Source organism: Hyperolius riggenbachi, chromosome 12 (assembly GCF_040937935.1).
Source record: "Hyperolius riggenbachi isolate aHypRig1 chromosome 12, aHypRig1.pri, whole genome shotgun sequence".
In the NCBI taxonomy this organism is placed as follows: Eukaryota; Metazoa; Chordata; class Amphibia; order Anura; family Hyperoliidae; genus Hyperolius; species Hyperolius riggenbachi.
Genome location: NC_090657.1, coordinates 12,793,457 through 12,805,453, shown reverse-complemented (window position 1 = coordinate 12,805,453; position 11,997 = coordinate 12,793,457). Strand labels below are relative to the sequence as shown.

General features: G+C 42.0%; 1 protein-coding gene across 2 annotated transcripts in view; it reads left to right on the top strand.

Annotated features, from left to right (window-relative positions):
• The first annotated feature begins 3,841 nt into the window (after nt 1–3,841).
• DLX3 (distal-less homeobox 3) overlaps nt 3,842–11,997 on the top strand; it is a 41,530-nt gene continuing 33,374 nt past the window's right edge. For both annotated transcript variants that reach the window (XM_068264130.1, XM_068264128.1), the window contains exon 1: nt 3,842–4,259. In XM_068264130.1, the coding sequence (XP_068120231.1) occupies nt 3,926–4,259 (334 nt within the window). In that variant the 5' untranslated portion in view covers nt 3,842–3,925. The remainder of the gene's footprint in view (nt 4,260–11,997) is intronic.

Genomic DNA, 11,997 nt, shown 5'->3' with positions numbered 1-11,997 from the left:
ATGTCCGGTGAGAATGATCACTGTTTTTGTTTAAAAACCGTGATCATTCTCAAATGGTGCCACCGCACTCCCTTCCGCTTGCTCGTTCCCGCCACGGATCATTAGATTAATGAATGGGAACTTTGGGAACACCTACAGACATTAGGGACTAAAATGTTTTTAATATGTATGTCAAGAGGGTTTATTATTTTTGCTTTTAATTATGTGCTTTAAATTGGTGATGGATGTAAAACTAAAAAAAATGTACCTTTATTTCCAAATAGAGATGGCCCAAACTGTTCGCAGCGAACAGGCCAAAGGGAATGACCTCGGGTCATTTCCGCATTCATCATACTACGCATTACTGCGCAGACGCTTTCCCAGTGGCTGTGCATCATTGATCGCGCATCTGCAGCCTTTGCGCAGTAATGTCTAGTATGATGAATGCGTAAATGACCCGAGGTCATCCCCTTTGGCCTGTTCGCTGCGAACAGTTCGGTGAACAGTTCGCGACATCCCTATTTCCAAATAAAATATTGTCACCATACATTGTACCAGGGATATAATTTAAACGTTGCAATAACCGAGACAAATAAGCAAATAAAATGTGTAGCTTTTATCCCCAGTTTTACTAGTTTAACTATAATGGGTGAGAAGTGAGACATAATTATTTTTTTTCCATTTTTTTCCCTTATTATTCCCATTGAAATGAATTTAGAATAATATAATACTTAATATAATACTTAGAATAATGTATCACCCAAAGAAAGCCTAATTGGTGGTGGAAAACTGTAATAAGTAGTGATAAAGTTATTGGGAAATGAAAGGGAGAAGCACTGAAATGTGAAAATTCATCCATAAGGTGAAAATAACCAGTGGGCTGAAGTGGTTAATCCCAAGTTATCTGGCTTGCAGTGACTGCCATGTACCCCCTTCTCTGTCAACCATCCGTGTCAAAGAACCCTTAGGGCCCGTTTCCACTATCGCGAATCCGCATGCGTTGCCCGCATGCGGATTCGCACAGTCAGTACAAGTGGATGGGACTGTTTCCACTTGTGCGTTTCCCTGCACGTTTTTCTGTGCAGAAAAAATCTGCAGGGTAGGGGCCTCAGAATTCGCCTGCGTGTGGAATGCAGGCGAATCGCACGCAATGTATTTAATAGGGAAATCGCATGCGTGTTCCCCATGCGTTTTTTGCCGCGATTTCGCATGCGATTTCGCATAGGTACCCATGTTAATTCACACAGGCAGGGACATGGTTAAAATCGCATACAGCCTTACCTATGCGAAATCGCTGCAAAAAACGCATGCGGAATCGCACCCGCATGCGATTTGCCTGCGGTGATTCGCCGGCGATTTCGTAACGCTATAGTGGAAACGGGCCCTTACTGTTGCAGGCGATCTTTACTTTAAACAGCAGAGGTTGCAGCAGGAAGAGATTGCTCAGAAAACCGAAAGCGGAAACGCCAGCAATCCAGCATGGACCATCTGAAACTAAAATCATTTCAAGAGCTCACTTGTTGTTTGTTCATATGGTAAACTAAGTGTCTTCCCTACCAAAATGACTCTAGTAGGGGGACATAATATCCTGGAAATCATAATAACATTTATAATGTGTTTCAATGTCTTTTTCTACTTTTTTTTTTTTTAATCACGATTTTGTCATCTTTTGCAACCAACTTACCCAGTCTAAGGTGGGAAGCAGCCCAAGGAGAACAACTCATATTTCCTATCATAAAATAATTTCAGTTACAAGAATATTTAAGGAGGAAATACTGAATACAATTGCTTATGGTTTACAACAAATTTATAGATTATTTAGTCAGTGTTTTCCCATTGTAAAATCTTTCCTCTCTTTGATTTACATTCTGAAATGTATCACTGGTGGTGACATCTTTAGCTCTGCCAGGCGATCTGTACGGAATGTTTGTTACTGAGAGTTCTATGCACAGAGGGAGATACTGCTTGCTTGTCAGTTAGAAAAAGCACAAATGCAACGAGGTTCACATACTGCAAACTGTCGGGACCAAGGTCATGACATCACACTGTGGGAGGGGCTTCACCACAATACCAGCCATACAGACCTCTCTGATAATCTGTTCCAGAAAAGGTAAAAATTTCTCATGGGAAAGGGAATATATCAGCTACTGATTGGGATAAAGATCAATCCTGGGTTATAGTTCTTCTTTAAAAGAAACCTAAAAAGAAAATGAGTTTCACTCACCTGGGGCTTCTACCAGCCCCCTGCAGCCATCTTGTGCCCTCGACGTCACTCCCGGATCCTCTGGTCCCCCGACACTGGCTAGTTTCGTTTTTGCTGACTCAGTGGGCCACTACGCGTATCATTACACGCGTCACCGTGGTTACAGGATGCTATAGCAGGTGTCAACACGTATCTGTACACGTTGACACCCGGTATAGCGCCCTGTAACCGTGGTAACTTGTGTAATTATATGCGTGGCGGCCCGCCGACTTGGAGTCGGCAAAAACGAAACTAGCTGACGGCGGGGGACTGGAGGCTCCGTGAGTGACGTCGAGGGCACAGGATGGCTGCAGGGGGCTGGTAGAAGCCCCAGGCAGAGCTGGGACAAGGTCCTCCAGCACCCAAGGCTGAGACACCAAAGTGCGCCCCTCCATCCCTCCTACCCCAGCCGTCACACACTGATTGCTATTACACTAAGAGGTGCCACAGGGCCCACAACCTCCCCAACACCTTAATATCTAGTTATATGGCGTGCAGTCACTGGAATGTATCCCCTTTTCTTATTACTTTCTGCTTCAAACACAATTAGGAATGACAGCTGAATGAATCCTGCGCCCCCTCCTAAACTGCACCCTGAGGCTGGAGCCTCTCCAGCCTATGCCTCGGCCTGGCCCTGGCCCCAGGTGAGTGAAACTCGTTTTTTTTCAATTGGGTTTAGGTTTCCTTTAAGCCAGGGTACCAACCTGGCACAATTGTGCGCGGTTTCACCGCATCTAATAAAAAAAAAAAAAGGACAATGACAATGTAAGTCAATGGGATGATTTGCACTCAATTTCGGAAACGTCAAAAATGAGAACAGCCTGCAACTTACAAGTGTACACCGGGGGGCAAACGCCCATCCACTTTCGTTTCTTTTTCATTAGCCCCGGTGGATGACTTGCATTAAAATGCGTATTGTAAATGAAAAATTGTGCGTTAAAAAATGCGTTAGTTTTCCCACACATGCTATAAACCTAAGTTTTTTTTTTTAATAAAAACTACCGAAGAAAACAAAAGAAAACATTTTTTAAAAAGTGAGCATAAAAAAAATAAATATATGACTTTTAATATCGTTATTTATATCGTATTCATTTTGTAGTTATTATTAAATCAGCTTTTCTATAAAAAAAAAAAAATACTGGATAAACAGAGGATATACACATGCTACAAACCCTAACAGGACTAAAAACGCTCATAGAACTGACATAATCAGTAAAAAAAACACACGAAATGCCAGTCTGTGAGAGTTTTTCCACTTGGTATATTTTCTTTAGAACAGTTTACAGTTTTCAGCCGACACAGAATTTAGAATTTTGTCTCCCACGTGAAGTTGGTGCTATTTTAGCAGAGACACAACCGATGTACAGTATAGGTTAGCTTTTATTTTATATAGATAAATATACAGATGCAAACGTTCCAGTATATATCTGTTTGTGTGTGTGGTTTTTTTTTTTCTTCTTTTTGTACTGACAAGAAGCTGAGCCATAAATATAGTGCTGGTGAAGAAATCTGTTTTGCCTGCAAGGCTTTCCTCCTGGAGCCAATAGGAATGCATGACCCTCCCTTCTCTACCCTATAATTATGGAGCAGAACTGGTCTGTGAAGTCTTTGGTTTGGCTTCATTGTACACACAGAAGTGCGAGGGAGCTTAGCAGGGATGTTCGTGTGAATGCCTACTGAGATATCGCCTTTGCTCTACGTAACATGAGTGGGACTTATGAAAAGAAGATGGCCGTATTAACCGACCTGAGTACCTCTTTGAGTTGCCATGCCGTATCCAAGGACTCGCCCACCTTACCGGAGTCCACCGCCACGGACATGGGCTACTACAGCAGCCCGATGGCTGGCGGGCAACCTGACTACTACCAGAGCCAAGCGTACGCACAGTCTCTCAACCCCTACAACTACCACCATCATCCCCAGTTCAACTTGGGTGGGCTGATGGGGGCAGAAGGCTTCATGCCCAAGGATGATTATCAGTATGGAGGTGGATACCGGTCCTATGGACATTACCGAGAAGCTGCAGCTCAGGAACCAGGTATGGAAAGGAACTGGCTTGTGTGGTTGGGAAAAAAAGTGTCCAAGGACAGAAAGATATATCAAACAATAATAAAACAAAAGAGAACCGACTGTTTTTATAGGTCACTATGGTAAACCTTCAATTTTGAAGGACAGGAGAAGACGGGAAGGATGGAGAGACTGGCAAGTGAGGAGAACTGACATTAATAAAAATTGAAAAGGAGAAGGGATGATGGGAGAAAACAGAATCTGGGGTTTTTGGAGAAGAAGATTATGATAAAGTATTGATGATCCCAGAGAACGCGAATATGAAGGATAGAAGGGTGTGGGAAGAAAGTGGCCAATTTGACCAATGATGGACAACCTTATGAGACAATTTAGAGGGGCCTAACTGGGCAGTCACTTGGAAAAAAGAGGGCAAGCCACAGGGTAGAGGTGTGAATCAGATAATCTCTTGAATGTCATTGATAGTCAATAACGAGGGCATAGATGAAAGTAAATAAGAAAGGCATGTAGAACATGAGTAGAGAAGAAGATAATAAGTTGGATGGAGGGCATAAGATGACATAAAGTTCAGGGTAAAACAGTAGCTTACTAGCTAGAGAAGAATAGCATAACACAGAGAGGGTAATTAGCACAATAATAAGAGGTAGGCTGAGGTCCATTGTAATGAGACAGTTCTATTCAACAGGCGTTTAGCTGACAGCATCGAGGATACCAGGCTGTAATGGGGAGGTGGTGGTGATAGAGGAGGCAAAAGATATAAAAACAGAACAAGCTCAATAAAAGAAAAACTACAGAAAATGTGTCTGCTTAGCGCACCTATTTAGGAATTAGTATTATTTATGATAATATATTTTGTATATAAATTTTTACCAATGAGTTATGTAAGTTTTTAGGAGACCAAGCCATGGACTGAAAAAAAGCACATTATTATTGTAGTCGCTGTAGTTTACTTTTTTCTTTAGCATAATACAGCTTATTGTAGCTCTGCAAAATCATTTTGATATTTACTTCACTTTATGTTGTCCCTGCTAAAATATACCATACCGTTGTCAACCTAAACACCTAATAACAATGGGCTGCTAATATCCAAGGGAGAGATCAGTAATCACTAATGTATTTTTAAACAAAAGTTTATAATAGAAAGATATTTTTACCAGTTCTCCTTTTCATCAGATTTACATTTATTTTGCTTTATTAATTAGCAAAATGAGCATATTACCCCGAAAACAACTCACACTATTTGTGCTTTATGCTAATAGTTTTTATTTATTTGATGGTTTTTATTTCTTTTTATTGCCATTTTTGAGAAGGAATTTGATGGTATCTAACAACTGTAAGGTACTGGGAAGAGTTAATAATCTTTACCATTCCTCAAAAATATTTTCATTTACGTAATTAACCGCAAAATGGGAGACGTTCTGCAACTTGACTGCGATTTCCTGGGTTTGTATCTTGTAGTCATTTGATGTGACACTTTTATGATGGTGTAAGGGTCCGACCGTGGGTTTGAGTGACACCTCATGAAGGGGAAGGGGCTTAGCAGGATCTGTCTGCCTGTCTGTCCATGACTATAATCAGAGTGAATTTATACCTGTAGCAGGATGATTTTGGTTACGTCCCTCCCTTCCTGTCTCTCCGCTAATCCTCAGCTCCTGTTTACCTGTCTGCGTCTACCAAAGCTAAATGTCTATCTATGGTACATCTAAGCTGTGGCTATGTCTGAGCCTAACCCAGCTGTCTGACCAGATCTGCCTATAGCAAAACTGTCTGTCGCTGGTTAATCTGGCTGTCTCTGTCTATCTGTAAGGATGTCTGTGCTGCTATCTAAATCTAGGGTCTCTCCTTAGCTGCAGGGCCTTGCTGGAATTGACTAAACTTAAGGGATAACTCCGCCACTGTACATGGTACTGGCTAAGCTTGCATTCTAATGCTGGCCACAAAACGAATCAAAAGTGATCAATGGGTTGCGACTCCTGAATCTGTCTGATTTTTGCTCTTGTTCTCCCCTTTCACAATCCAAATATCTCATGGTGTGGTAGCTAAGGAGCTATGGGCCCCAGTGCAAGTTTTACATGGGGCCCCCCAAGCACTCTATATATAAAAATTGATACGGCGCACCAAAACCTGCCAAAGATTTCCACAGTGTCAGAGGTTCAAGAAGGTGATGGGAAACTGTTAATGATTACTACTATTTAAAAGCCTCTATAGAAGTGATTATTACCAGCACAGGGCCAATAGAGAGCTAATGTGCTTGAGGAAGGGCCCCTCGGGGCCCCGCTGACCCAAGGGCCTCAATGCGGTCGCTACCTCTGTAACCCCTATTGCTACGCCACTGCATAGAACCTTTAGAAAAGTATAAGGGCCTAAAGAGACCGAAAGTCCTTATTAAAAAGCAAGGCTGAGTATCATTTTTCCATCTTAAAACAGAAGGTATTTGCTATAATCCTGTTTTACATGAGCAACTGTGGTTTCCCATGGAGACATATCAATCCCTGCCATGCACTGATGAGGACCAACAGTCTGAAACAGGCTGTGTGCATTTTGGGTTGATGTGGCTCTGTAAAATGTATAAGCTATAAGCTCACTATACACCAGCGGTTCTGGATGCGGGCCAAGCTTTCAGGGAGCATAAAGAGATGATTTGCATATTTGGCAGTGATGCATGATGGGAAACCACAATTGCTTACATTATACGGAATTATACGGAATTATCGCAAATACTTTCTGTTTTAAGAAGGCAAAGTTATATTCAAGGTAGTCAATCGTTCTTAAGGTTTTAACATACGTATTAGGCATTTAGTAACTGCTAATCATATACTGTATATACTGGATGAAATATGGCAATATCTTGAAAAGGCGTAAATAAAAATATCAGGAACGTAAGCACACTGCATTACTGAATACTGATCAGGGCCTCGTTTTAATCACACTTATGTACAAGCAGAGTTACACTTTAAATCCCAACTACAGAAACTTACTCATTCTAGGTTCGAATAGAGGGAATAGGGCATCAAACCTCTTGCGTTTTTTACTGCTGTCTGGACTACTTTGTGGTTTGACGAATATGGATGAATCAGCAGTGATGTCATTTACTGTTCCTCAGCACCACCAGGGTTCACATTGCAGTCCTCGAAAGGTCTGTGGAGGTCCCACAGACAGGACAGGGAAAAGGTAACGCCCAGTGGTGAAGCAGAAAGATACAAAACACAGTGTTGCATTGTGGGAAATAGCTGTTTACAGCTGTTTCCAACTGCCAAAAAAGCATGCAGCAGCTACATCACCTGTGCCAGCAGTAAAAATGTCACCATGTGATCCATGTCAGAATGTAAATCAGGGATTTAAAAGCTTTTACAATGGGCAAACACTGACTAAATCATTTATAAATAATTGTAAAAATGAAGCACTTTTTTATTACATTATTTTCATTGGAGTTCCTCTTTAAATTGGAGTCTCAAGCAAGCAGAAGGACACACTTCTACGACATCAGCCAATCCTCACCAGATAACCAAGACTCTACTGTATTTGACTGGAGTTAGATTTTAAATTCTAATTTCACATTGATATAATGCTCTTATCGAATCACTTGTTTTATCAAACAAATGCTGTCTTAACCACGTCAAGACCATAGGCTTACACTCCCCTAATGACCAGGATATTGTTTACAATTCAGGGCTCTGCCGCTTTAAGAGCTTGCTGCAAAGCCATACAGCTTAGCACACATATGACCCCCCCTCCCTTTTTGTTCTGCCCACCAACAGAGATTTCTGTTGGTGGGCTCTGATCACTGCTGGGATGTGTATTTATTGTTTATTTGTACTTTTATTTTTAATAAAATTGGCTATGTTTTATTTTATTCCCCCCCCCCCCCCCCCCCAGCCCCCAAGGACAGCCAATCCCAGCAATCATAGACATCAGCCTATGAGAGCCGATCGCTCTCAGAGTCTCCCCAGGGCACAGCCGATTGACACGGCTGTCCCCAATATAGCACTGCCGTAGATCGCAGTGCTGTACAATGCAAATAGACAGCGGTTTCGCCGTTTAACAGTCTCCTAGCCGTGATCACCACTGGTAGACTGATGACGGAGTGGACTGATGACGCGCGCATCGGCACGTGCGACCCCCAGCAAGACACACCCCCATCAGTTCACGCCAAATGGCGTTGCGCAGTCCTGGGGGGGGGGGGGGGGTGGTTAGAACAAGATACAATGTAATTTGTATTGTTAGCTTATACAGAAAGTTTCAGCTGTGCACACTCACAATGTGGTCACCATGTGGACACTTTAGAAGCATTGTGGAACTTTGTAAACTTTCCACAGCTGAGTAATCTTCATCGCATCAATCAAAGGAGAGAATTCAAATTCAGGTAGAGCAGAATGGACGCTACAAAAGTGGACTGACCTAAACGGGCAAATGCAGAAAGTAGAGCCCCGTACTCACTGCTAGATAGATCGGGGAACGTTCAACGACGCAACACGACAAAACAAGGGTTCCCCGATCCATCTTCCTACCTGCGGTTACACGCGACTGGCGTGAACGGGTGTTCAAACGGTTGTGGCACATTGCACGCGAGCTTTCGGGGATCTTAAAGAGTAGATATCACCGCACATCGCAGAGAGGCTGTTGCGGGAAAAATCGCAACATTAGGACCAATTTTCAAAGCGGATTTTTTGACTGACCTGCAGCAAATCTGAAGTGAGCAGGATACGGAGACTGCTATATAATTTCCTTTTAAACAAAGCACATTGCCTGGCTTTCCTGCTGATCCTCTGTCTCTAAGGCTAAGTTCACAGTGGGACGTTAAAGGGACTCCGAGCAGTGCAGAAACTATGGAAAGATGCATATCATTTTCTTTCTCCTCTTTCCAATGATATATAAACCGCCACCCTACGCCTTTTAGTTTTCGCTATTTTTGCGATTGAAATTGCCGCAACCGCGATTTCAATCGCGAAAATAAAGAAAACTAAAAGGCGTAGGGTGACGATTTAGGTGTCGCCAGAAAGAGGAGAAAGAGAGCTTTAAAATGATATCCATCTTTCTATAGTTACTTGTATTACACAGGACGACACTTTCCCCATTGTCAGCAGCTCCATTCAGCAGAAAAAGTCGGCCTGTGTAATACAATGTAACTATGGAAAGATGCATATCATTTTAAAGCTCTCTTTCTCCTCTTTCTGGCGACACCTAAATCGTCTCCCTACGCCTTTTAGTTTTCTTTATTTTCGCGATTGAAATCGCGGCCGCGGCAATTTCAATCGCGAAAATAGCGAAAACTAAAAGGCGTAGGGCAGCGGTTTGTATATCATCGGAAAGAGGAGAAAGAGAGCTTTAAAATGATATGCATCTTTCCATAGTTTCTGCACTGCTCGGAGTCCCTTTAAAGTCACGCATTAAAACAGCATTTAACGCAGAATAACTCACTGCAATGAAAAATCAATGCCCTGTTCACAGTGCACACGTTACGTTAGTGACTAACGCTGCACGTTAAGTAAAAGTACTGCATGCTGTGCGTTATACACGTTATTAGCTGCGTTGGACTGTTTGCACATGCTCAGTAATGACTTGGAAGCATACTTTTCATTGCCTGTATTTTTTACTGTATCTGCTGTATGTGATGGTAACGCTGCGTTGCCACTTTTTGGGCGCGTTGCGTTGTAAGCTTGCGGTGCGACTTTAATGTGGCATCAAAACGCAACGTCCCACTGTGAATCTAGCCTAATACTTTCAACCATAGACCCTGGCAGGTGCTCTGACTGAAGTTTGACTGGAATTTCGACATGCTTGTTTCAGGTGTGTGATTAAGACACTACTGATGCATGGAAGATCAGCGGGACTGCCGAGCAACTGGTATTGTTTAAAAGGAAATATGGCAGCCTCCATATACCTTTCAGTTCAAGTGTCCTGATCAACTTTCACTTGACAAAGCAAAAACATTTGTGTGACTTAGGGCCTAATCTTTCATTGATGTGGTACCTTAATCACCACTAGTGAGGATTGTAATCTGTTAATTACGATTATGCGAAATTACGCGTACATTTTCGCAATTACGCATATGCGGAATTACATATTCGTAATTCAACTGACTTTGTACACTCATTTGTAATTACGTATGAATTCCCGCGTAATTTACATGTAATTTTGTGACGACTTTGGCGGTGAATAGCATAGGCCAGCATACATGCTATTGCTACCAAAATTGCTACATATGTCAAAAAAACAATTTTTCCAAAAGACCTTGTAGTTTGCATTTTGAAAATCGATTTTCTCAAAGAAAATGGTTTGTTAAACTCAGAAAAATGATGGTTTAAAAACTATTTACTTTTGTAATTTTAAAATCGATTGTCTCAAAAACTACAAGGTCTTTTTTAACAATTCTTTTTGTAAGTTGTACCCACTGTTCTTAACCTATGTACCAATTTTGGTAGCAATAGCATCTATGGAGCTTTGCTATTCACCGCCAAAGTCGGCATGAAATTACGCGTACATTTTGTGTAAATTCATGCGATTAGGAACAATTAACTGCAAAATGAATTGTGCTACCGTATTCCCCCCTAAATTTCACATTACGATTACGATGCGTAATTACTTATGGGTGTAATTTCTTCTCATCACTAATCACCACAACAAATATTACTAGGAAGCGAGCAGGATTGTCAGACTGCTCTGAAGTTACTTATAAACACCAGAGATTTACCACCCTAATAGGGTCCAAGTCCTGTTTGATTATCAACTTTATAAGCTTCAGCTTCTGTCAAGCTGGAAGGACCCAGTAAGGGTGTCCAATGGGCCTGTGATGAAATTCTCGATTTGTTCACAACGGGTGAAGCTGAATCGTTTTTGTTTGCGGTTTTTAGATGCATAACTGACAGGCACTTTTAAAATGTGACACAGTCATGTGACTAAGACACCTCACAACAAAGAGGCGACACCCGTCTCAAAGAAGTAAGAAAATGTAAACAAAAACGTGGAAACAGCTGCACCTTCTTGTTGGAAACATCACTGGGATCATCTGATTGGGGATAGGCCCTTACACATCCGTTGATGACTCATCCCTGTGTTTCTATAATGATGATCGCCAGGGGCATAGCAATAAAGGTTGCAAATGCATCGGGGCCCTTGGGCCAGAGGGGCCCCGAAAGCCCCACCCCCACCTAAACTGCAGTATTAGCGCTCTATTGGTCCTGTGCTGGTAATAATCACTTCTATAGATACTTTAAATAGTAGTAATCATTAACACACTGTTCCCCATTCCCTTCTTGCACCTCTGACACTGTGGTTGTCCTTGGCAGGTTTTGGTGCGTCGTATCAATTGCTATGTATAGAGTGCTTGGGGGGCCCAATGTAAAACTTGCATCGGGGCCCACAGCTCGTTAGTTATGCCACTGCGATGACCACTATATTCGGTTGGTGCTGTGTGATGTAGCAGAGTAAGCAGACATCTTCAGAATTCACAACATGAACATGGATAGTAGAAGATAACAGATGACTTACTCACTTTTCCAACTTGCATGTAAATGTAATACAGGTGACTTGAAATTAGCCCCATCAAAATCTGCAGCAACTGCGTATGACTGCCGCAGTCCTGGACTGTATACAATTTGCATTATATTTGCATGCTATTTGGGTAAATTACCATTTCACTCAAGATCTCTAATATAAAGTATTTAGTTGCTGCATCAACTGCCGCACTACTGAATTTGGCATTTGTAATAAAAAGTTCCCAACTGACAGCTTAGAAGAGAGCGTCCAGATGA